Below are 26,127 nucleotides of genomic sequence, written 5' to 3' on the forward strand. Positions count from 1 at the left end.
AGATCAAAGAATGATCTTATTTCTGGAAAAGTTTATTTGTTTGAAACATTTTTTTACAAAAGTGTCACATGATATGGAAAATACAGCTTTATAAGAAATGTGAGTACATATTGTGATGATAGTTAACCACTTGAGCTCCAGAGGATTTACCCCCCTTAATGACCAGGCCTCTTTTTGCTACTCAGCGCTGCACTAATTCAACTGATAATTGCGCGGTCATGCAATACTGCACCCAAACAAAATTTACGTCCTTTTTTTTTACACAAATAGAGCTTTCTTTCGGTGTAATTTGATCACCTGTGCGCTTTTTATTTTTTACGCTATAAACAAAAAAAGGCCAAAAATTTTGAAGAAAAACAATATTTTTTATTTTCAGCTATAAAAAATATATAGTAAACTCAAAGTTGGTTATAAATTTAGGCCAAAATTTATTCTGCTCCATGTTTTTGGTAAAAAAAATCCCAATAAGTGTATATTGATTGCTTTTTGTGTAAGTTATAGCGTCTACAAACTATGGTATAGATACTGCAATTTACGCCATTTTTTTGCTATACAGCGCTGTGCTAGTTTAACGGACAATTGCGCGGTCATGCAATACGGTACATAAATGAAATTTACATCCTTTTTTCCCCACAAATTGAGCTTTCTTTTGGTGGTATTTGATCACCTGTGCGGTTTTTATTTTTTGCGCTATAAAAAAAAAATGTTGACAATTTTGAGGAAAAAAAAACAATATTTTGGACTTTTTGCTATAAAACATGTCCAGTAAAAAAAAATGCAAAAATCAAATTTAGTCATAAATTTCTGCCAATATGCATTCTGCGACATGTCTTTGCTAAAAAGAACCCCAATACGTGTAAATTAATTGGTTTACGTGAAAGTTATAGCGTTTACAAATGGCGGGAAAGATACTGGGATTTTTAGGTTTTTTTTTTATACTAATAATGGCGGCGATCAGCGAATTATGGCGGCAATCAGGGACTTATGGCGGGACTGCGGGACTGCGATGGACATTCTGACATTGGGGGGGTACTAACTTGGGGTCACTCACATCCCCAGTGACACCAATACAGTGATCAGTGCAAAAAAAAAAAACTGACACTGTACTAATGGCACTGGGGAGGAAGGGGTTAACTTTATTTTGCAGGGAAGGGTTATAGGAGTGAGGGGAGTGTTTTACTAGGGGGCGGGGGGGTGTGCTGGGCGGGACAAGGCTGATCGAGAAAGAGAAACTGTTCTTTCTCGATCAGCTCATCCTCGATCTGACAGGGAAGTGACAGACAGCACAGCTACTGCAGCTGTGCTCTCTGTCACTGTTTGCCACCGATCGCCGGGACATAGCCGCTAAGGAGCGGCTGTGACCCTGCGACTGACATCTGCGGCGGTGATCCGCGGGACAAATTGGGGCGGCGGCGCGCCCCCTATTTGTTTACAAAACACACGTCTTAAAACGTGGTTTTGCCTGTGAGTGCCGCCCTGCCGCCGTATATGTACAGTGGCAGGGCGGCAAGTGGTTAAATCGTCCCGGGATGAAAAATAGACTGTTTGCCTGACTAAATTCCAGCTTTACAGAATGATTTTTTGCTTGTGAGGTTTGTCTCCACAGCATATTGCATATAGACAGTCTTTCTATAATCTTCCTTGGATGAACAACTATTCAACTTGAAATCACGTATTTCTTTGGACTGTTATCTAATGTCTGTGAATAGGCCAAGTTGGTCCAGGCTAAACAGTGCCAATTCAGATTTGTATAGCTTAGTTTCTATCTGTAGAATTTGTTTATGGTTAATGACCACTTCAATATAGAGAACCAATTGCTAAGGTCAGTGCAATAATCAGACTACCCTGCCATTAAACAATCGAACTGGTGTACAATCTTATATACACCCTACTGTTTGCATTGTTTTTTTGTTAATTCTTTATTTACTATACTACTTACTTCTTTACCTTTAGGCAAAATAAAAACTCTTTGACTGTAAAATGATGTATGTATTACATACAATTTACAATACTTTATACAGAACAAGCCTTTTCCTTTCTAACTGAAATTGTTTACATCATCTCTTGATTCATAATTTGGTTTCTTTGTTAGTTTTCTTTTAACAAGATGAACCAATGCAACTAATGGAATACACATGGATGGTATGGCTACCAACAGCACGCAGATGGCTACAACCCAGCCAGGAAAGCTTTCTTCCTTCTTCATAGGAAAACCCTCCTGTATGGCAATAAAATATATGTTATATGTTTTCTGACAGTATACTCTTTGCAATACATGCATAGATTCTACCAAGCAAGTTATTTTGTATAAGATCAAATGATAATTTAAAGTGTTACTAAACCCAGGACCCCTCTATCTGGATTCCCACAGTACACACTACATGGAAATGCAATTATTCTAGTAAATATAAACTGCTAAATATCTTTTCTTATCAGCAGTTAGAGCAGTCTTGTGACTTCTATCAGTGTTCAACAGAACACTGGTTAAAGCTTTTAGGAGGAGTTTTCTTTCTACTCTAGGAGGATGCAGAACCCCTGATCTTTGTCTGGACAGTGTTGATTGGCCCCGTGCGGATCACATGCACTCTACAAGAGAAAAAAAAAAATCTATCTAGCAATACACACTAAACTGAGCATGTGCAGAGTGTCTCCACATCATAAGTCTTATCAGGAGATAAGAGGAGGGCCCTGAAAGAAGGGGAGGATCAGAGAAGTCAGGATCAAACAGCCTTTTTATACAATGCAGAGGAATAACCCCTTAGGTTCCACAGTGAGTATAACAAGCACGCTTTACTGCATATACAGACTGATTTTACTGTTGTGGGTTTAGTAACACTTTAAAGTGTTTCTAAACCCAGGACACTGCATTCACTATATCTGGTCTTCCACAGTACACACAACATGGAAATGCAATTATTTTAGTAAATATAAACTGCTAAATACATTTTCTCATCAGCAGTTAGAGCATTCTTGTGACTTCTATTAGTCTCCAACAGAGCTCATGTTAAAGCTTGTAGGAGGAGTTTTCTTTCTGCTCTAGGAGGATCCTAAACCACTGACCTCTGTCTGGACAGTGCTGATTGGTCCTGTGCTGATCACATGCACTCTCCCAGGAAAAAAAAAAAGAGTAGTCTTGTGACTTCTGTCAGTGTCCAGCAAAGCACTGGTTAAAGCTTGTAGGAGGAGTTTTCATTCTCCTGAAGGAGGATGCGGGACCCCTGACCTCTGTCTGGAGAGTGCTGATTGGCCTGTGCTGATCACATGCACTAACCCCCCTAAAAAACTATTGCAATACACACCAAACTGAGCATGTGCAACTTGCCCCCAAGCCTCTGTTCTATCAGGAGATGTTTAAGAGACACTGGAAGAAGGGTAGGATCAGAGAAGCGAGACTCAAACATCCTTTTTACACAATGCAAAAGATTAATCCCTTAGGTCCCACAGTGAGTATAACAAGCATGCTTTACTGCATATACAGACTAATTTTACTGTTGTGGGTTTAGTAACACTTTAAGCTTTTTCAAGGTTATTTGAGAAAAAAGTTATGTGTCGGCTATTTATTATTTGCATAACAAAGGAAAATAGAAAAAAAAATGCAAGATACACTCAATAAATGCAAATCACAATAAATCATCAATACCATGCTTGTTTTTTTTTTTTTAATTGACCTGGGCTTGAAAATCGAAATATTTCTATTCATTAGCAGGATCTGGCAATCAGGTAGGTGAATAATGTGGTCAATAGTTCAGTAAGTGGGTAGGTAAGTGTCTTTTATTCCATGTAGTGCGAGAAGATTCAGGTGCGGGAGGATCATAGGTTGTATAGGTGAGTCACTTGAGGCAAGGAAGAGGACAGGCATACATTCAGCTGTTGCCTTTTGGCTGGAGTGTAGTGTAGGTGTTTGACTTCAGATCTAGCTATAGGAGGGAGGTGGTGTAGACCAGTGACCGTGTGGGAGGGGGTTGATGTAATGTGGCCTAAGGGCTCAAAGCAGTGGTTCTCAACCTTCCTAATGCCGTGACCCTTTAATACAGTTCCTCATGTTGTGGTGACCCCCAACCATAAAATTATTTACCCAGTAATTATAAATCATGAGTGTCGTTTTAGCTCCAATACTGCTGCTTTCAACACAGTAGCTGCTTTTAACAGAGTAGCTGCTTTCAACACAGCAGCTGCTTTCTACACAGTAGCTGCTCTTTACACATCGGAAATATGTGTTTTCTGATGGTCTTAGGGGACCCCTGTGAAAGGGTCGTTCGATCCCCAAAGGGATCGCGACCCACAGGTTGAGAACCATTGGCTTAAAGTGTATTTTCACTTTTGCAGCCACATATGGATAACATCTACTTTATATCTGTCCCCATTCACCTAGCATAATGTAAAACCTATTTTAAAATTGCAGCTTATCTTTTTAGATGCTGTATTCTGGACCTTCCAGCAAGGAAAATCCTCAGTAGTTCTCTTTGTTTATGGGGGGGGGGGTTGGGCAGCTGTGTTTGCCATTATTAACCCTGTCCGTACTGTGCAGGCAGAACTTCATTATCTATTGTAACTAGATTTGAACACTGTCTGCACTAACAAAGTGTTAATGGTATAGAGGCTGGGCTTCTTGCATTGTATGTTAATAAGGACAGACTTGGGACAGGCTCACTGTAACATTATTTGGATAGCAAGATGAATTGCATGCTACCACAGACAAAAGGACTTTGACAGTAAAACACTGAAATACTGACTCCCTTTTGGATGAGCCTACTGGTGTTGATTTGCTAAGATCAAATAGACTGTTTGCTTTGCAAGTGAAGTTTCCCCTTGCTTGGGAGTGTTCTCCAGAGCTCCCCATGCAAATTGTAAATTCCCTTGCAAAACAGTCAACCCCTACAATGTCCATTTCCAGCTCTGTTTAAGGCAGTTAAATAGGAAGGATCATCAATGTAGCTACAGACCACAAGAAAGAAGAGAGGTGTGATCCAGAATAACAAGCTTGGGATACAATACATTGATACAAAAAGGCTGCAATCATGTCATGCAGATTGTCATTTATCACCCTTAGTCTAACTAACGGGAATATTGTTGGGGAGGATCAGGGGCGGACTGACCATTTGGAAACTCGGGCACTCCCCGAGGGCCCGGGGTCAGTATTGGGCCCCATGAGATGCCCCTGGTACCTTTTTCATAGGCTTTTTTGAGTTTGGGCAAGGACACAGGGGCCCCATGATCCCCTATTGCCCAGGGGCCCCATGAGTTGTCAGTCCACCCCTGGGGAGGATGTACTCACAGCATGACACCTACCAGAGCAGCCTTTCTCAGCCTGGATTCCTCCAGAGGGATTCCTTGAACAATGAACGATTACTGCCTCTCAGGGTTCATTCACACAAGGTGCTGTGGGCTGCTATGCCAGAGAGGAGGATGTATGGAGCCTGTGATATACTTTCTTTTACAAACAGAAACATCTGGAATCTTCTGATATTTTATTGTAGCCAGGAAAGACAACTTTCCAGAGCTTGGCACTAGTCTGTTGTAATCATTTAGTGACCAAACACAGTCAAATTAAATGATTTCATTGAGATTGCAAGGAATATATAGCAAGTCCTGTATGATTACTTTTTGGGAAGACAGATGTAGCCGGCTATTTCATTATGCCTTTCAGGGACATTTACAGATTGGACTATGATTAATCCTTTTCCCCAATACATACTGGATTTCTGAGTGCTGATTGAACTACAACTACCTGACTAACTAGAAGGATGCTGGGAGAGCAGATATATTCTACAGCAGGGGACTGGCTCGCTCTCTTGGCGCAGGATTCAGAGCTGAACACGGGGACTGCCGTTCTCCTCTAGAGACAGATTGTTAGCCTACTGCTGCGGGTCCCTGCACATCAGTTCAGCACAGCGGTGACGCCGGTCACCATACCCGGGTAACTTCAGCTTCTCTGCATCAGGGTTTTCAGGACTTTCACTATCCAGTTTTCACACAGACATCTCTGCTCGCTGCACTGACAGGTTGTCAGGCAGCAGCTCTGCACATCCCTGCAAACAACCAAGAGCCTGTGCAAGTACTCTTGTTCCTAGGAGGCCTTGCTATCCATAGTATTAGTGAGCGGGTGGATGCCAAGTCTCTTTCTGCCATCAGTCTAGAGACACTGCATGCAGACACCTTTACACCTCACCGGATATTGTATGTACTCTCCAGCGCCTCAGGATATGCACAGCCAAAAGGGAAGCCAAGGGTACCAGGACAGCGACAACCAAAAGAAATGCTTCAGGGGTGCAGCCCTCCTCAGATGGGGAAATCAGCCACTGGGTAGAGAGAAAACAGGTGGCACACACACCTAGTGCATTATCCAAGGTTTATTGTAGGAGTGAAAGAATAATAAAAACATACTCACAGACGAAGCATGTATCTAAAAAGGATAGAAAAATGACAATGGCCATTGTCATTTTTCTATGCTTTTTAGATACATGCTTCATCTGTGAGTATGTTTTTATTATTCTTTCACTCCTACAATAAACCTTGGATAATGCACTAGGTGTGTACGCCACCTGTTTTCTCTCTAACCTTTACACCTCAGTACCAGGAGATCTTTGCTTTGAGCAGTATCACAGCCTATCTATTTAGCTTAATTGCATTACCAGTATTCACTACTGTTTATGGACCCCACCATTGCTAGCAGAAGACAACAGATACCACCATATCAGGAACTTTAAACATCACAGGACTCAAGTTACAATCTTTAATTAAAGGTGTTGGGAGGCTTGCACGGACAGGGTTTAAGGATAAGCATTATCAAGCGGCCCCTGCAGGGGTAGTGCTACACACATGATGACATGATGGAGGAGGAAAGGATACCAGATATATATTTATATCTATTGTGAAAGAAGCTGGGATGCAACTGGAAGGGATTTAAATTTTTTCTAGATTGCAATCATGTATGTGTTGAAACGCCAGGGAAAGATTGGGTGTTAATGGCACTACTGTGTTTCTTTGTGTTTCTTGGAAAAATTGCCTTATTATGCTACTGGCATGGTTATCCTTTACAGAGAAAGCATCTGCCTTTACAGACTGAGCCTAAATCTCTGAGAAAGAAAACTGACAGGCCTGCAGAGAGAGCCCATACAATGCCAGCTGTGTGAGTGAAGGCTATTGTTTTGTGGAGTTGGTCAATTTCTCTGTAAGAAGGGCACTTGGACTGTGTAGTAAGTTATAGAGAAGCAAGGGCACATTGTTATGTTTTGTGTGACAATGCTGCTATGTCTATGTCGATTTGATGTTGTCGACACCCTGTGCATGAAATATAACTGCTCAATATTAAGGAAACATAAAAATGATTTTATTCTTGATTATATCACATACTTACATAACTAGGATCCCATGTTTCATAAGTTAAAGGTGTCCCAAATTGAACAACGATATATGACAAAAATATTGCTCCCATTAGCAATGGACTAATAAATCTCCACGTCGCTTGCCAATATATATTTGGATATCTTCCAGTCATCCATTTGATATCTTCATTGAACCTTGGAGGAATTAATGTTGATGGTTGAAGTTATGCGAAACAAATATACGGCGCATTTTCTTTCTAATACTTGCTATTAAACAACAATGTCAAAACTATGAAAATATTTCTTAAACCAAAAACTGTTAATTAGATATTTGAATTCAAATAGCTCCAAAAATATATTTAAATTTTTTTATCCAAGCCAGTCTATTTTAATAGGTACTTCATTTATATTGCCATATGAATTCAACCCATTCATAATGCCCAAAGGTGACTGAAGATTAGATACATTGCCTTGAAAAAGTATTCATACCCCTTGACATTTTCCACATTTTGTCATGCTACAACCAAAAATGTAAATGCATTTTAGTGGGATTTTATGTGATAGACCAACACAAAGTGGCACATAATTGGGAAGTGGAAGGAAAATGATAAATGGTTTTAAAAATTTCTTACAAATAAATATCTGAAAAGTGTGGCATTCATTTGTATTCAGCCCCCCTGAGTCAATACTTTGTAGAACCACCTTTCGCTGCAATTACAGCTGCAAGTCTTTTTTCGGGATGTCTCTACCAGCTTTGTACTCTAGAGAGTGAAATTTTTGCCCATTCTTCTTTGAAAAATAGCTCAAACTCTGTCAGATTGGATGGAGAGTGTCTGTGAACAGCAATTTTCAAGTCTTGCCACAGATTTTATCATTCAACCTCAGGAGTCCCCTGAGAGAACCACCTGTGCAGCAGGGAAGGGGCCAGCCCAGCAGAAGGCCTGAAGGCAGCCACTGACCCAAAAAGCAGACAGGAGAGAAAGAGTGAGTGATCCTACACCCCCTGGACCAGTTAAGGGGAAAGGAGCATCCTGGTGGGAAACCTGACTATCTCCTTACCTGGGACTTACTTAAAGTAGCAGGCACTGAATGCCCTCGCCCAGGGATTCCTCCAGACAAATGGGTAAAGAAGAAGATTTATCTGGGGTGGTACACCAGGAGAGGCTGGAGAGCTCTCCAAGAAGAGAAGTTCTATCTTTGGATGTGTGTATAGTTACCAGGAAGTTGTCCTCAATTCACTGTTCCTTGGGCATCCCATACACCCCTTACCAAATCCAAGTTCAATTCCCTTAATAAAACTAAGAAGCCAAGCTCAAGCACTGTTCACTGTCTCTGCAATGCAAGTCTGTGGGAAATGCATGTTGCCTGACTGTACAGGACTATAGGGGGACCCAAATCTTCAGCAACACCTAAGGGGGTATTGCTACATATATGATGTGTGGAATGTTTCCACTGGAAATGCAAAAGTGCCTAGGATGCACTGTTTGCCAGCAAAGACTTTTCTTTTCTTTTTTCATCTTAATAATTTAATAGTTTTCATCTTTCATAATAAAAGCGCTATAAGAACCAGTCACAAAAGGGCTTATGCAGAAAGTATTCACTGCAACTATTAAACAATTAAATTATAATTACTTATTAAAATGTATATGTGCACCCTTATTTAGTGCACATATTGTATTCAAGTTAAACAATCAGACTCGGACAAAGTAAATAAAATTATTAAGATGGCAAATATAAATATTTAATTACTAACTCAGTGCAACGATATTAACTTGCTGTTGCTAATTCAACAATGTACAGCCTACACAAGAAGAAGAGGAATGCTCACCTTTTTGATAGGTGGTATTGTCACGGTATAGGGGCCCGGCCAATTATCAATTCCTGCGTACTGATCCAGAGTGTCACGATATAAGTTCTCTGCCAGCCCAGTTATTAATCCCCAGGTATTAATTCCTTGTTCCTAATCCCTCCTGGCCATAGGAAGAGCATCCTCCAATTAGTATTTACTCCTGTGTGCCAAAGGCCCCTAGCTGTAATTAACTCGCCCCTCCACAAAAGGTCCCAAATTCAATTAGTGTATACACCACTAATTAGTGCCTTACTTTTGTATTAATGTATTTCCCCCACTGTTACACTGTTTACAGCTGCAAATTAAATGATTGTGTCCATCCTGTCCAACCAGTCGTTTGCCTAATTATAATATCCTCCCCACTAATTAGTGCCTTACTTTTGTATTAATGTATTTCCCCCACTGTTACACTGTTTACAGCTGCAAATTCAATTATCTTGTTTCAGTGTCCAGCCTGTCCAACCCGTCTTACAGCTACAAATTAAATTACTGTAGTTCCATTCCTGTCCATTGTCATCCAAAATGTCCCTAAACTCCATTAAGCCAGTCCCTCCATTGCCATCCTGCTAATGACCCCCCTCCACCTCTCATCCTTCTCAGGGGGTTTAAGAGGCCAGTGCTGGTCTCTCTTGTGCCATTCTGCTGGGCAACCACTGTGGGGTCCAGCTGGACTCTAGTGGCCCCCGGCTCTGCCTGAGCCCCATTGGAGGAAGGGGGATCCCAGAAGCTACATCAGCCCTGCCTGGAACACTGTCAGCTCTGCCTGAGACTATTGCATCAGCTTTGCGTGAGTGTATGCTTCCCTTGTGCTATCTGACTGCTTACGAACTGCCTCTTGGATTACAAATTGCTGTAGAGACTTTAACTTTGCCCACCGGGGCTGGATTACAAGTATTTTGGACTCTCTCTCCCTGCACTACTCCCCATTGAGTGAATGTTGTCTGTTTTAATAAAGCTTTAACTGTTTGCCATCTACTTTGTGTGTTCTGTCTGCCTGCCCTCCGTCACAGGTATATTGAAAGTGCAGAGCACTGGGTGTCACTACTATCCAGCACATTCAGGTGTGTCAGATAGCGTATCTTCTGAGGGTGGCTGCATTCTTCCCACTGACCCATACATCACTGCATGACACAGTAGTGATGTAAAGTAGGAGTCAACAGGGAAAAGCATAGTAGCCAGTGAGGGACATGCTATTTAGACACTCCTAGAAGTGTCAGATAGCAGAAGTGCACGGGGTTCTGCAAGACAGGGAAGGTTCAACACTCTGCCACTGGAAATCTGAGTTTTCATCTCATTCTTTTGCAGGATGTTGTCGATATTATTTTGTTCAGTTACAGTGACAGGTTGGCTTAAAAAATAAGCATTTGGATTCCAGCAGTCCAATTAAACATTGATAATAACTTCAGACATGTTTTTTGTTCATAAACCTACAGTGGGGATCGAAAGTTTGGGCACCCCAGCTAAAAATTTGTATTAATGTGCATAAAGAAGCCAAGGAAAGATGGAAAAATCTCCAAAAGGCATCAAATCACAGATTAGACATTCTTATAATATGTAAACAAAAGTTAGATTTTATTTCCATCATTTACACTTTCAAAATAACAGAAAACAAAAAAATGGCGTCTGCAAAAGTCTGGGCACCCTGCAGAATTTATAGCATGCAATGCCCCCTTTGCAAAGCTGAGACCTGCCAGTGTCATGGATTGTTCTCAATCATCGTCTGGGAAGACCAGGTGATGTCAATCTCAAAGGTTTTAAATGCCCAGACTCATCTGACTTTGCCCCAACAATCAGCACCATGGGTTCTTCTAAGCAGTTGTCAAGAAAACTGAAACTGAAAATAGTTGACGCTCACAAAGCTGGAGAAGGCTATAAGAAGATAGCAAAGCGTTTTCAGATGTCAATATCCTCTGTTCGGAATGTAATTAAGAAATGGCAGTCATCAGGAACAGTGGAAGTTAAAGCAAGATCTGGAAGACCAAGGAAAATATCAGACAGAACAGCTCGCAGGATTGTGAGAAAAACAATTCAAAACCCACGTTTGACTGCACGTTCCCTCCAGAAAAATCTGGCAGACACTGGAGTTGTGGTATACTATTCCACTATAAAGAGATACTTGTACAAATATGGTCTTCATGGAAGAGTCATCAGAAGAAAACCTCTTCTACGTCCTCACCACAAAAATCATCGTTTGAACTTTGCAAATGAACATATAGACAAGCCTGATGCATTTTGGAAACAAGTTCTGTGGACCGATGAGGTTAAAATTGAACTTTTTGGCCGGAATGAGCAAAGGTACGTTTGGAGAAGAAGGGGCACAGAATTTAATGAAAAGAACCTCTGTCCAACTGTTAAGCATGGGGTTGGATCAATCATGCTTTGGGGTTGTGTTGCAGCCAGTGGCACAGGGAACATCTCACGAGTAGAAGGAAAAATGGATTCAATAAAATTTCAGCAAATTTTGGATGGTAACTTGATGCCATCTGTGAAAAAGCTGAAGTTAAAGAGAGGATGGCTTCTACAAATGGATAATGATCCTAAACACACCTTAAAATCCACGGGGGATTACATCAAGAGGCGTAAACTGAAGGTTTTGCCATGGCCTTCACAATCTCCTGACCTCAACATAATTGAAAATCTATGGATAGACCTTAAAAGAGCAGTGCGTGACAGACAGCCCAGAAATCTCAAAGAACTGGAAGACTTTTGTAAGGAAGAATGGGCAAAGATACCTCAAACAAGAATTGAAAGACTCTTGGCTGGCTACAAAAAGCGTTTACAAGCTGTGATACTTGCCAAAGGGGGCAGTACAAGATATTAACTCTGCAGGGTGCCCAAACTTTTGCAAACGCCATTTTTTTGTTTTCTGTTATTTTGAAAGTGTAAATGATGGAAATAAAATCTAACTTTTGTTGACATATTATAAGAATGTCCAATCTGTAATTTGATGCCTTTTGGAGATTTTTCCATCTTTCCTTGGCTTCTTTATGCACATTAATACAAATTTTTAGCTGGGGTGCCCAAACTTTCGATCCCCACTGTACCTATGAATCACTGAATTGATGAAAAGGTGTGCCAGACCCCAAAAAAATTGCTTAGGCATCAATATCTTTACTGCATTTATGGGTCTTGTCCAACCCTTTGTATATTTATATCAAAGCAAAAAGTTTAAGATACATAAAGAAATGAGAAGTTGCAATCCATTTACCTTTTGATTCCATACACATATGAAACAGCAATTACTTCACAAAATACAACTATAAGAAGTGTCAAGGAACCTGTAAAGGTGTCAAAAATTTGAAGCCAATAATTTCCAGATCCCATTGTAAAAATAAGAGAAAATCCAAAGGATATCAGGCAGATTAAACCTAGAGGAGAGGAGAAAAACAAAAGCATTAAAGCAACATGTCAACTTGCAAGTCATTTGATGATGAGATGTAATCGGTCTGCTTAAGTGCAGTTTGTAAGGGCCTCCAATTTGCTGAAGGAGGAATGTAAAAAGAAATAGGAAATTAAAGAGTCGACACAAAATGGGATCTCACACTTTTTGTGTCGCTTTACCTTTCTGAATGTATCTTTACTTATTGCACCAAGTACTCATTTACACAATCCAACACTATACTATACTATACTATACTATACCCCGCAATAGTCATTAGGATCACCAGATATTTGTTGCAGACTGCATTTTATAGTATTTTAAAGCACTAGGTTTCTGTGCTATTGCAGCAGTGTGGGCATCGCAAAACATCACTCAATGCAACAGGTACTTGTTGCCAGCTGTAATTTTGATGGTACAAAATTGATTTTTCAGGTTAAATAATTCAGGACTCATTGAGGCATTCATTGTATATAGGGTTAGTTCTCTCACAATGTGGGTAATTTCAAAACATTACCCAACACTTTTTACAAGCTGCATTTTTGTAAAGTGTTACAGAGAAATAATTTTGTATCTACACACAAACTTGGGAACTCATTTAGTTACCAAACTGCTATTTTACGTGACATCTACATTAAGGGGTGTATTTATAAAAATCAATTTGAGTAGAATTTTGCCCAGTGAAAGTGTATGAACATTTGTTCTGTGATAATGAGGCAAAAGCAAATGTTATTAGGTTGTTTCCTCTTCTGGTGGAATGGTTGTCATTGATTTAAAACAAACAATATGGCATTTGGCCACTAGAAGGCACTAAGTATCATAAATAGTTCTTATAATAATTGGTGGCCAAATGCCTCTAAGTGCAAGACCTGAGTTTTACATATTAAAAATAGCCAGTTCAGGGCCTGTGTCTACACAGGTGAAGGTGCATTTTGCTGCACCCATCTCTCCCCCATCCTTCTGCCCTCCCAAGCCTCCATAGATGTGATAGGAGGGGGGCACATGAAAGGAGGGGAGCAGAGAGACAGGAAGGGGTGCTGTGAGAGGAGGAATCAGTGTGAGAGGAGATGGGTGCTGTGAGAGGTGGGGGCAGGGTGACAGATGGGAGTTGTAATGGACCGCCTGACACACTGCCTGGGTGCTTCTGTCAGAAAACTGCTTCCTCGCTGCTGGGACACAGGACGAAGGTAATATAGCTGGGCATTGCACCCAAGGACTAGGCAACACTAGCTTAGGTGCAATTGGAACTCTTTATTGAACAGAAATACAGGTTTTTATACACTTCATAAATAGGAGCAGTCCCCACATACACAATAAAAACAAATATTACACATTGGGATAAACATCCGACACTGATTGGGTAATGTAGTAAAGTTGACACAAGACTAATTCCATTATTTAGGAACCTCCAGAAGGACTAGCCAACAGCCAGAAACAATAGGTGACTCAATTAACTCAAACAACAATGGAAAAAAATATACAACAGCAAACACGTAACACTTTAATAAACAGATTACAGCAAGAGACCTCAGAAGCAGGGTGTTTTGAGCTGAATATATTAACATCTGCTTAGAGTCTCTGAGTCTGGGGGGGGGGGGTTGGAAGCAGTCAATGTTGGTTTGGGCACAGAGACCCCAAATCTGTATCCTGGTCCTCCAGTTCTCGGAGTCTGCATGTGTTGGGGAGACATGGACTTGAATCCAAAGTAAAACTACTCCAAAAGCACTCTCCCCAGGTACCAAAACTCAGGAAAAAGGATTCAAGCTGATAACTAGATGGTACAGATGCCCATTGATTCTTCACCGGTTTGACCCATCCATCCCAGATACTTGATGGCGTTGCCACAAGGTACTCTGCTACACATTTAGTGGACTTGCTCCCTGTCCGGAAACTCTGGCAACATATTTTTGATCTGTACTGCAAATTGACGGCAACATCTATTCTGCCTTCTTCTGAGACAGCCCACCTTTACATAATGCCTGGACCCCTAAAGTCTGTGAAACTAGATATCTTAAGATACCTTGTGGCCACAGCCAGGGCAGTCAGCCCACGCTGCTGGAAATCAACTACTGTGCCCTCCCTAGGGGATGGGTCAACGAACTGGAATCTATACATGACCTGGAACACCTGTTGGCACGGGAAACAGGAAAGGAGGATCTCTTCTCTTCCACCTGGACCCCCTGGGCCATGTTCCCACACTCTTCTGAATTCTATTCATGGGTTACCTCATCCCTTATTTATTCCTCTCCCTCTAATGCTCTTTGCTTGTTTTCTTTCTTTCTTTTCTCTCTGCGCATCCCTCTCTAATATTACCACATCCCCTGATATATTCATCATCCCTTTCAATCTGAGACGTGATCCAATTATCTCTGATTTATATGTGTTCTTCTGGGGCCAAAGAGCCCAGCAACCACTTACTCATCTATGCCTATAACATTTCTTCTATTTCAGGTGTTCTACATCCTCACCTAATTTTGTCAATTCATGTCCACAAAAAAAATTATATATATCACAATTTCACTACTGCAAAATGTTGTTCAGATATTTGTCTGCAATATCTCATCCTTCTTTGTTACCTGATTCATTTACCTGTACGTCTTTGTATTCTAAGTTTCTAAAAATTGCAATAAACTCAGATTGAACTAAAACTACTCCAAAAGTTCAGCCAGGAACACACCTCCCAAAGAATAGAGCCCCCTCAAATGCCAGGGCCCACAGTCATTAGGCAAGAGACTAGCCTGCAGTCACCTCCAAAAGCCCCTGGCCCGGTTAGGTCTGTCACAGGTGTCAGTGTGAGAGATGGGGGGCACTGTGATAGAAGGGGGGCACTGTAATAGAAGGGGGGCACTCTGAGAGGAGGTAGGCACTGTGAGAGAGGGGGCAATGTGACAGTAGGGGGCAGGGTGACAGAAGGGGGTTGTGATGGACTGTGTGACATACCACCTGGGTGCTTCTGTCAGGAAACTGCTTCCTCACTGCTGGGACTGCTGGGACACGGGACCAAGGTATTATAGTTGGGCATTGCACCCAAGACTAGACGACCCTAGCTTAGGTGCAATTGGAACTCTTTATTGAACAAAAATACAGGTTTTTATACACTTCATAAATAGGAGCAGTCCCCACATAAACAATAAAAACAAATATTACACGTTGGGATAAACATCCAACACTGATTGGATAACGTGGTAAAATTGACACAAGACTAATCCCATCATTTAGGGACCTCCAGGAGGCCACCCATCATTTAGGGACCTCCAGGAGCCCACAGCCAGAAACAATAGGTGACTCAATTAACAATGGAACAGATACACAACAGTAAACACATAACACCTTAATAAACAGATTACAGCAAGAGACATCAGCATCAGGGTGTTTTGAGCTGATTATGTTAACATCTGCTTAGGGTCTCTGAGTCTGGGGGGGGGGGGGATTTGAAGCAGTCAATGCTGAGAACTGGAGGACCAGGATACAGAAACCCCAAATCTGTATCCTGGTCCTCCAGTTCTCAGAGTCTGAATGTTTTGGGGAGACATGGACTTGAATCCAAAGTAAAACTACTCCAAATGCCAGGGCCCATAGTAAATTAGTAAGTAGGCAAGAGGTTAGGTCTGTCACAGGAGTCAGTGTGAGAGGTGGGGGGCACTGTGACAGGAGGGGGGCACTGTGACAGAAGGGGGGCACTGTGAGAGGAGGTAGGCACTGTGACAGGAGGGGGGCAGGCTGTCAGAAGGGGGGCAGTGTGAAAGGAGGGGGGCAGGGTGAGAGGAGGGGGACAGGGCGACAGGGGGGGCAATGTGAGAAGAGGGAGACACTGTGATAGAAGGGGGGTGCTGTGAGAGGAGGGAACAGTGTGAGAGGAAGGGGCAATGTGAGAGGAGGGGGGCAGGGTGATAGGTTGGGTTCAGTGTGAGAGGAGGAGGGTGCTGTGACAGAAAGCGGGCACTGTGACAAGTTGGGGGCACTGTGAGCGGAGGGCTCAGTGTGAGAGGAGAGGGCACTGTGAGAGATGGAGGGCACTGTGAGACAAGGGGACAGTGTGAGAGGAGGGGGACACTGTAAAAGGTGGGGGCACTGTGAGAGGAGGGAGGCAGGGTGAGAGAAGGGGAGCAGTTTGAGAGGAGCGGGGCACTTTGACAGGGAGTGGGCTATGTGAGAGGAGGGGGACACTGTGAGAGACGGGGGCATGGGGGCAGGGTGACAGAAGGGGGCACTGTGAGAGGCAGGGGGCACTGTGAGAGGAGGAGGTAGGTTGACAAAAGGGGTGCAGGGTGAGAGAAGGGGGGCAGCGTGAGAGGAGGGGGAAACTTTGGCAGGAAGCGGGCTATGTTAGAAGAGGCATCCATGGGACAGTTCCAAGGCAAGAGCCGATGCTGACTAAAAAGAACACAAACACTCATATCAAAATTTCCCAGAAATATCTTCATTATCCCCAAGACTTTTGTGCAAATATTCTGATGAGGCAAAATTTGAACTTTTGGAAGATGTGCATCCCATTACATCTCACATAAAAATAACAGCACTTCATAAAAATAACAAAAAAAGTGTGATGGTGTGGGGCTGCTTTGCAGCTTCAGGACTTGGATGACTTGCTATAATTGATGGAACCATGAATTCTGCATTCTATCAGAAAATCCTAAAGGAGAATGTGTGGCCATCAGTTCATGACCTCAAGCGCACTTGGGCCAGGCAGGTTTGAATGAAATCATCATTTAAACACTAAATTTTATATTTACTCAGGCTATCTTTGTGTAATTTTAAAATTTGATGATCTGAATCATTTCAGTGTGAAAATATGCAAAAAATAAATAAAAATATATATATGTGTGTTTTGCCTTTCATTTCTATTTTAAACTAAAGGATTTACATACTTTAAGAGAGTGTTGAAGAGAAATGTTCAAGAGAATTTTAGAGAAGATGTGAGACATTTAAGAAGCTTTGATGACAACAATGTAAAAAGGCCTAGGCAGCATTGTTGCCCTTGTAGACCACATATATGGCGTCTAGTGTATAAACATACCTGAAATAGCCTCCACTGGTACAGACTTTGGAAATATTTTAAGATCCAGTATAGGTGTTAGTACTCCCTCCACGTTTCCAAACATTGAAGACAGACCAAGGGTAAATAACATTATGAAGAAGAGAATAGCCCACACTTGGGAACCTGGCATTTGAATAATTGCTTCAGTAAAGACAATAAATGCCAAACCAGTGCCAGACACGCTCTACAACAAAAAAAAAGATTCTATATTATACAAGTAGATAATGACCATGCCATAAATGATACATAATTATATTATGTAGCTGAGGAAATAATATACTTGGATTTTGCAAAAGCGCTTGACACACATGGTTAATGTGTAAGGTAAAGTCTACAGGCTTGGAAAAATCAGTATGTAAATGGATAGAAAACTGGCTAAAAGACTGAATTCAGTGAGTAGTGATTAATGATTCATACCCTGAATGGTCTAGGGCTGTCAGTGGTGTACCCCAAGGTTCAGTGCTGGGAACCTTACTTTTTAATATATTTATAGATGATATAGGGTCTGAGATTAAATATCCCATTTCAGTCTTTGCAGAGGACACCAAGCTGTGCAGTGGAATAATGTCCTTACAGGACGTCTTCAACTTACAAGCCGACCTCAATGCACTGTTTAATTGGGCAACTATGTGGAAAATGAGGTTTAATGTTGATAAATGTAAGGTTATGCACTTGGGGCTAAGAATATGCATGCATCATACATACTGGGGGGGGGGGTACAACTGGGGGGATCAATGGTGGAGAAGGATCTGGGGGTTCTGGTAGATCACAAGCTTAATAATAGCATGCAATGCCAAGCTGCGGTTTCTAAAGCGAGCAAAATCCTCTCTTGTATTAAAAGAGGTATGGACTGCAAAGAGAGAGATATTATTTTACCCCTGTAAAAAATCATTAGTAGGACCTCATCTGGAATATGCAGTTCAGTTTTGGGCACCAATTCACAAAAAGAATATTGCGGAACTGGAGAAAGTACAGAGAAGGGCAACCAAACTGATAAGAGGCATGGAGGAGCTCAGCTATGTGGAAATATTAGAGGAACTTAATTTATTTTCTCTTGAGAAGAGGAGATTAAGGGGGCATATGATCAACATGTATAAATACATCAGTGGTTCATATAGTGAACTTGGTGTAGAGCTATTCACCCTGAAGTCATCATAGAGGACAAGGGGGCACTCTTTACATCTGGAGGAAAAGAGATTTAGTCTGCAAATACGGAAAGGTTTCTTCACAGTAAGAGCTATGAAAATGTGGAATATACTCCCTCAAGAATTGGTGCTAGCAAGCTCAGTAGATTGCTTTAACCACTTGCTAACCATGCTATGGCTGAATGACGGCTACAGCGTGGTTATCCAGTTCTGGAAGGGCGTCATATGACGTCATTCCAGAATGCCCTCCCACGTGTCCCCAGCAGCACGCACCCGGCGATCTACATGATCACTGTTTTATATGGACACAGCTGATCACGTGATGAGCTAAAAGGCCAATCACAGCGGCCTTTTACCATGTGATCAGCTGGTAAATGACACAGCAGATAACGGAGTAAATACAGTTGCCGGTTATTGGCAGCACTTTCCTCACGCTGTCACAGCTGTCATAACTGGCAGCTGTCACGGGGCAGATAGGCACTGATCATCAGGGTACTAATGATCCCCAAAGAGTGAGGGGGAGTGAAGGGGAGGTGGTAGTGTTATAGGGGTCCCTCAAGGCTCCATCCTCGGGCCTCTTCTCTTCTCCATCTACACCTCCTCCCTTGGCCAATTCATACACTCTCACGGCTTCAACTGCCACCTCTATGCCGACGACACACAAATCTATCTCTCAACCCCCCACCTCACCCCCTCAGTCTCTGAACCTCTCCAAAACTGAGTTTCTTGTCTTCCCCCCAGCCCGCACACCACCCCCCACTGACTTCTCCATCAAGCCCAACAACGCCACCATCAAACCCGCCCCGCAGGCCAGAGTACTTGGTGTCATTCTGGACTCCAACCTATCCTTCCAGGCCCAAGTCCAATCATTAACTAACTCATGCAGACTCCACCTCTGCAACATCACCAAAATACGCACGTTCCTAACCCCAGAAACCACTAAACAGCTCATCCACTCCCTCATCATATTACGACTCGACTACTGCAACTCCCTCCTCACTGGCCTGCCTCGCCGCTGGCTATCCCCACTTCAGTCAATCCTGAATACGGCTGCTAGACTCATTCACCTTACCAACCGCTCCGTTTCCGCCACTCCCCTCTGCCAATCCCTCCACTGGCTTCCGATTGCGCAACGGATCAAATTCAAAATCCTAACACTGACGTACAAAGCTGTCCACCATACTGCCCCGAACTACATCACTGACCTAATATCCAAGTACCGCCCAACATGCACACTCCGCTCCTCACAAGACCTCCTTCTCTCTAGTTCCCTGGTCTCCTCCTCCCATGCCCGCCTCCAGGACTTCTCCAGGGTGTCACCCATCCTCTGGAACTCCCTGCCCCAACCCATCAGACTATCACCTACTCTCCTCTCCTTTAGGCGCACCCTGAAAACCCACCTCTTCAGGGAAGCCTACCCCACCCCCTGCTAACTTGCCGACCTCCTCCACTCTTCCTAACACTCCATCCCCCACAGCTATCTCCTCCTGTACCACTATCCCCTCCCTCCTAGATTGTAAGCTCGAAAGAGCAGGGCCCTCAATCCCCTCATGTTTTGCATTGTATTGGTATTGTTCTGTCACATGTTCTGTCCCCCTTTGTAATGTACAGCGCTGAGCAAACTGTTGGCGCTTTATAAATACTGTATAATAATAATAATAATAATAAATGCTCTGTAGGAAAATGTGTAGGACATTCAGTTCAAGTCCAATGCGGAATAATAGGGAGTAGGTGGAAAAGGAAGTATCTATTCATTCTGGTCAACGTGGGCTTGTTAATGAAAAAGATAATAGCTTTGCATATACTATGTGAGCAACAAACTTCCCCTATTTGTGTCTGCCAGTGACTCAGCCATGAGCTGGTTGCCATTGACATGCAAACTGAAGCTCCACACCAGAGATTTTTATGTACTGTCACCCATGTTCTGAGAAGCCCAAAACCTCACAATAGTAAAGACAGGTGCAACAAGTACAGGATTGTGCTTGAGAAGCATGCCTGCCTCATTACCACTCCCAACATACTCACTTTCCCAACCCCTACAAATCAAACTTCTTTTACTGCCATTCTCATTCTTGGAAGTCTTCATGCAGCTAAACACACGTCTGCAATGTGGTGCAAATGTACAACATACTAAACATGAAAAAACATCTACAGGGTAGTGTTGGAGCTTGTCCACTTCCTCCTGACTGTACACTATCCCATTCACGGTTCACTGGCCAATAGAAATGTGTGGGAGGAAGAGGGAGACCCAACAGTTTAGTCAAAACCAGGATTTTTTTGATCTCCTCCTGTGTCAGACCCAACCAGGACAGTGGCTTTTGGAGATGACTTGGGGCCAGGGGCGGACTGACCATTTGGAAACTCGAGCACTGCCCGAGGGACCGGGGTCAGTAGGGGGCCCATGAGATGCCCCTGGTACCTTTTTCATAGGCTTTTTTGAGTTTGGGCAAGGACACAGGGGCCCCATGATCCCCTATTGCCCGGGGGCCCCATGAGTTGTCAGTCCGCCCCTGCTTGGGGCTAGCCTTCTACCCACTGATTATGGTCCAAGGAGAGGACAGATCACTCTCTAATGATGGACAACAATGTGATGAAAGCTTAGAGTGAGGCCTGGATTAATTTTCTGCATGAAGACAATAAATCTTCCCTTCTGGAGTGAATGGAAAGGTGTAATATTAATCTTGTACAGGGTAATGGTCAGAGGAAATATGGTGGCCCACATGCGGACTAGGTTGGAGAAGCTCTACTACTTGGGACAGAAATATTTATCAAAATCTCCCTCAAGTAATCTATGAAGATAAATTAATTCCACTTTTTCAGACTGTTGGAATATTGTGTGATTTTTGACTCATGATGGACATTTTGCACAGGTGGGGGCCAACACCTCAAAGACAACACATGTAATGTACTTTGTGTATTCCTATGTAGGCTCCGGTCTGTCAGGGTGGGCTCCCTGATTAGTCAGCTCAAAACAAATTGATACTGAGAACTATTGCTGTATTCTGTTAATTAAGGTGGGTTCTGTGTACTGTGTCCTTGTCCCATTGGTAATTGAGTTATTTACAGGGCTTTTTTTCTTAGAGAATAGGTACAGGAACTCTCCCCTTCTGAGTCATCCCTTGTCTCTGCCCCCCTGCCCACCTCCAAGCACTGTTCCTTGGTTCCCCCCTACCCACCTCCCAGTACCGTTCCTTTAAGAGAATATAGAGCCAATTATCATTTTGTGCTGCTAAGTAATTTGTATGGAATTTGTTAAATATAATTAAATCCCCTGCAGCTAGCAGTATTAGACCCCCCAGCAACAATAGATCCCCCAGTAACAAAGGACCCCCACAACAAAATACAACCCCAGGAACAATAGACCCCCAGCACAAACAACAGATCTCCCAGCAGCCTGCATCAATAGACTCTCCAGTAGCAAGCAAAAATAGACCCCTCCTTTAACAGTAGATTCCTTCCAGAAACAATATATCCCTCACCCGCAACAATAGATATTCCTAGCAACAATAGACCGCTGTGCAAAAATGGATCTCCTCCAGTGACAATAGATCCCCCTGCAGTCAGCATCAGTAGACCTTCCAGCACACCCCAGCACCCTTTGCCATTACTTACATTCAGTGCTGGAGGTGCCGGAATTGCGTTCCCCCATGTTCCCACTGAAAAAAAGCCCTGGTTATTTGAGTCACCTATTTTTTCTGTCTGTCTGTTAGTCCTCCTGGAAATGTGATTAGTATTATATCCACTTTACCTTGTTACCAAACCATTGTGGGATGTTTTCATAATGTATAATATTTGTTTTTATTGTTCATGTGGGGACTGCCGGAAGTGTATAAAAAAATCGGTATTTCTGTTCAATACAGTAGTTCCAGTTGCATCCAAGCTAGTGCCTCCTAGTCTTGGTTGCAATGCCCGGCTATAATATCTTGCTCTTGGGTCCCAGTGGCGAGGAAGCAGTTCTCTGACGGAATCACCCAATCAGGGTGACAGGTGTTCCGTCACACCTCCCATTTAAAAAGGCTCTGTATTTGGGTATATTGTAGACAGGGCAATTTGTAAGCACAGTAGGCACTTTTTTAAGTGACAGCCAATTTAAAAATATAAGATGTACTAATTTCCTGACATGCAAGGATTAATGTTAAGCTCCTAGCTGATCTAAACAATACAAATTAATGTAGCCACATATTCTTTAATAAGTCATGAAAACTATAATTTATAAATACATCCAGTTTAACCTCCCTGGCGGTATTATTATTTCCGATTTTTGTGCTGAAAGCGGTACAATTTTTTTGCATGGAAATATGTAGTTTTTTTATTGTAGGCTGTAATTTTTAGGAATAACTCACTGAAATCTGTCTGAACAAGAGTCTAGTAAACATTCCGGATATGATAAAACTTGAAACATGAAATCATAAATTATAATTTAATAAATAATCATAAAAAATAATAATATAATAATAATATATTTAATTCAATAATATGATCAAACCAAAAACACTGAAATTTAAAATACAGAGGCAAATTCGCACATCGCTGAGCAAAGTCGCAAAATCGTTTTCAGTGTCTGATGACGAATTTCCCCATGAATCATTATCACTCAATTCTACAAGTGGTTCTGATTTACTATCGCTGTTCTCTAGCCGGTCTAAACCGCTTTTGACATAAAGGGACGCTTTTTGGAAGCCATGGACTTTTCTAAGTTTCCAGGCAGAAAGAACAGTCAAAATGCAGGCAGGGCGCCGGACAAAGCACTCGGGACAAAATGTATGTGAAATGCATTGAATCAGCAATGTTTTACTATATAATAATCATTTTTTAAAAAATGCCATTTTTAAAAAATTTCAAATTTGCCGCCGGTTCCGGCGCCCGTACGTCCCGACGTCACAAGGACCGGAACACGGAAGCCGGATGCCGGCATCGGCCGGAGGAGATGGCCGGGGATGCTGCAGGGGACACATCGCTGGAGCAAAGGACAAGGTAAGTGCTGCAGGGACTCCCTGAGCAACACCGCATGGTAAGCCCGAGTGTAGCTCATGGTTACCGCTCTTGGTACTGAAATTTTGCCCCGAGCTACACTCGGGAATACCGCCAAGGAGGTTAAGTACCTGAACTTGACTTGATGTTGGCCTCTTGAAATACCTTGTACAACAGCACTAAGGCCTCATTCAAAGGCAAGAACAATCCATGAAAGTCCGCACCACTGTTGCTGCTCTTAAAAATCTTTGTTGATTGAGAAATCCACAGTGTGCAGTGTAGGCTGAAATGCATGAACTTTTCTGTATCATGATTTGTACAATGTGGATTTCTCAATAAAGATTTTTAAGAGCAGCAATCGTGGTGACGACTACTTTCGTGGATTATTTTCTACAGTTGTGTAACTGCAGGCTGGGCACCCGTAGTCTCTTTTGATATGGTTCTATGGATTGGATGGGTAGTGGTGCTATATGCTTTATAATAAACAAAGGCAAGAACAACATGAATGAGGTGTTTGTTTACATGTCTGGAGCTTTCTGAAGCTGCTTGCAGACAGCCTGTACAACTGAATGGAGATGCAGCAGCTGTATGGACATACAGCTGTAGATGTGCTGGGAAATCCTTTGTTTGTGAAGTGCATTGCCCTACCATGTGCACCTTGCTGCTAAGGCTAGTTATAGGTTGGGATGGTTGCCATTTTTTGTCCAGTTAGCAGTATGGACATACCTACTCATCTGAGTTTGACAGGCATGCAGGGACAGGTACATAAAAGAATGTCCTCCTGCGCTCCACAGAGTACCTAATGCTAATGCCAGCTGCTAACACCTATTCCCTATACCACAGGACCATGAAATATATAACAAAATTGGATGAAGCACTCAGCATGAAAATAAATCTACACTAAAATACCCCTTAAAATAGTAAATAATCAATAATAAAAAAATACAATATATAAGGCCAAACTAATAATGTCAAAGTGACTAAGTGCTCATATATAATGACCAAAATAAATGGAATATCATAAATGTGAAGGACAAGCTCCTGATCTGCCACCCAGTGGTAAACCAGATAGGTGAAAAATGATAAGTAATATCACTCAAGGCAATTCAAAGTGACAAAGTGCCCAAATACATATATAGACAAATATATCATAAATACATACATGTGAGAAAACAAACTCCTGGTCTGCCCCCCAGTGGCTAACCAGATAAATAATAAGTGATATCACTCCAAACAATTCAAAGTGACAAGTGCTCAAATATATATTTAAAATATATATATAAAAATTGAGTGGTATCCCTCTAGGGAATTCAAAGTGACAAGTGCTCAAATATATATATATATAGAAAATGTATATACAAAATATAAATAAATAAAACAATAATAGTCCACAATAATGTGACAATCAATCATTTGTGCTCAAATCAACACACAGTGCTTAAGAAAATTCATTCCATGCTGAATGGGTGCTCCTGGTGACACTCTATCATGACCTCCCTGGAATGGCTAAAATGCCTTCTCACCTCCTACATTCGACCCCTAAGGGCCACAAAGCTTTCTGGTATATTAATCCTGGGAGAGATCTCAACCTGGCTCCAATCACTTCACTGGATCCACGACTCTATCAGGGTCCCCCTCGTGGGTAATTATTCTCTCAGATCACTCTCCTCGCAATATGGACTCAGGTGTACAGGGCATGTATAAACAAAAAACAGACCTCCATAGTGCAACACCGTTTATTACAGCTTTAAAAAACGCCAAAGATGGACACTCACATGCTTTCCAGTACACAATAGCAGTTTCCCATATGCTATGGGTGTACTAGGGGATAAGGTGTACCAAGATGGCTTCAAACCGGAACCGGAAATACATCACCACTCGATACCGGAAATGCGATACTGGAAATGCGCATTTCTGGTATCGAGCGGTGACATATTTTTAGTGTAGATTTATTTTCATGCTGAGGGACAGGTACATGGCCCCAAATGCAGAAAGTGTGCATTCAAGGCTAGGCACCCACCCTTGCAGGCCTGTTCAACTTGGATATGCCGGTATGTCCATACAATAAATGCGTCTTCATTTACTTACAAAGGCTGCCGGCATGTATCTCCAGGAGGCTCCAGACATGTAAACAAATGCCTCATTCATGTTGTATGGGCCTCTGTACCCATATGAATGATAACCTAGACTGTAAAGATGGAGGGGTAGGACTGGGAGCCAGTCATCTATACTGCATGGAAATGTACTGACAAAAAAACAGCAGAGTGACAGAGAAATGGCTCTATTAGTTTGCTGTTCCATAGTTACATAGTTAGTCTGGCTGAAGAAAAGACAAAAGTCCATCCAGTTCAACCATTAAAAAAAAAAAAAAAAAAGTTATAATCCTATACTCACAGTTCACTGTCCTGTCAACATGGTGG

General features: G+C 42.2%; 1 protein-coding gene across 1 annotated transcript in view; it reads right to left on the reverse strand.

The window, feature by feature from the left end:
• Positions 1–2,038: 2,038 nt before the first annotated feature.
• LOC149469290 (sodium-dependent neutral amino acid transporter B(0)AT3-like) overlaps positions 2,039–26,127 on the reverse strand; it is a 63,475-nt gene continuing 39,386 nt past the window's right edge. Inside the window, exons 9-12 of the mRNA XM_089669431.1 lie at positions 17,571–17,775; positions 12,383–12,542; positions 7,358–7,520; positions 2,039–2,218 (exon numbers count right to left, since the gene is read on the reverse strand). Coding sequence (XP_089525557.1) covers positions 2,039–2,218; positions 7,358–7,520; positions 12,383–12,542; positions 17,571–17,775 — 708 coding nt within the window. The remainder of the gene's footprint in view (positions 2,219–7,357; positions 7,521–12,382; positions 12,543–17,570; positions 17,776–26,127) is intronic.

The sequence above is a fragment of the Staurois parvus genome, unplaced genomic scaffold (assembly GCF_062004578.1).
Source record: "Staurois parvus isolate SC_StPar_1 unplaced genomic scaffold, SC_StPar_1.0 ptg000077l, whole genome shotgun sequence".
NCBI classification, from domain to species: Eukaryota; Metazoa; Chordata; class Amphibia; order Anura; family Ranidae; genus Staurois; species Staurois parvus.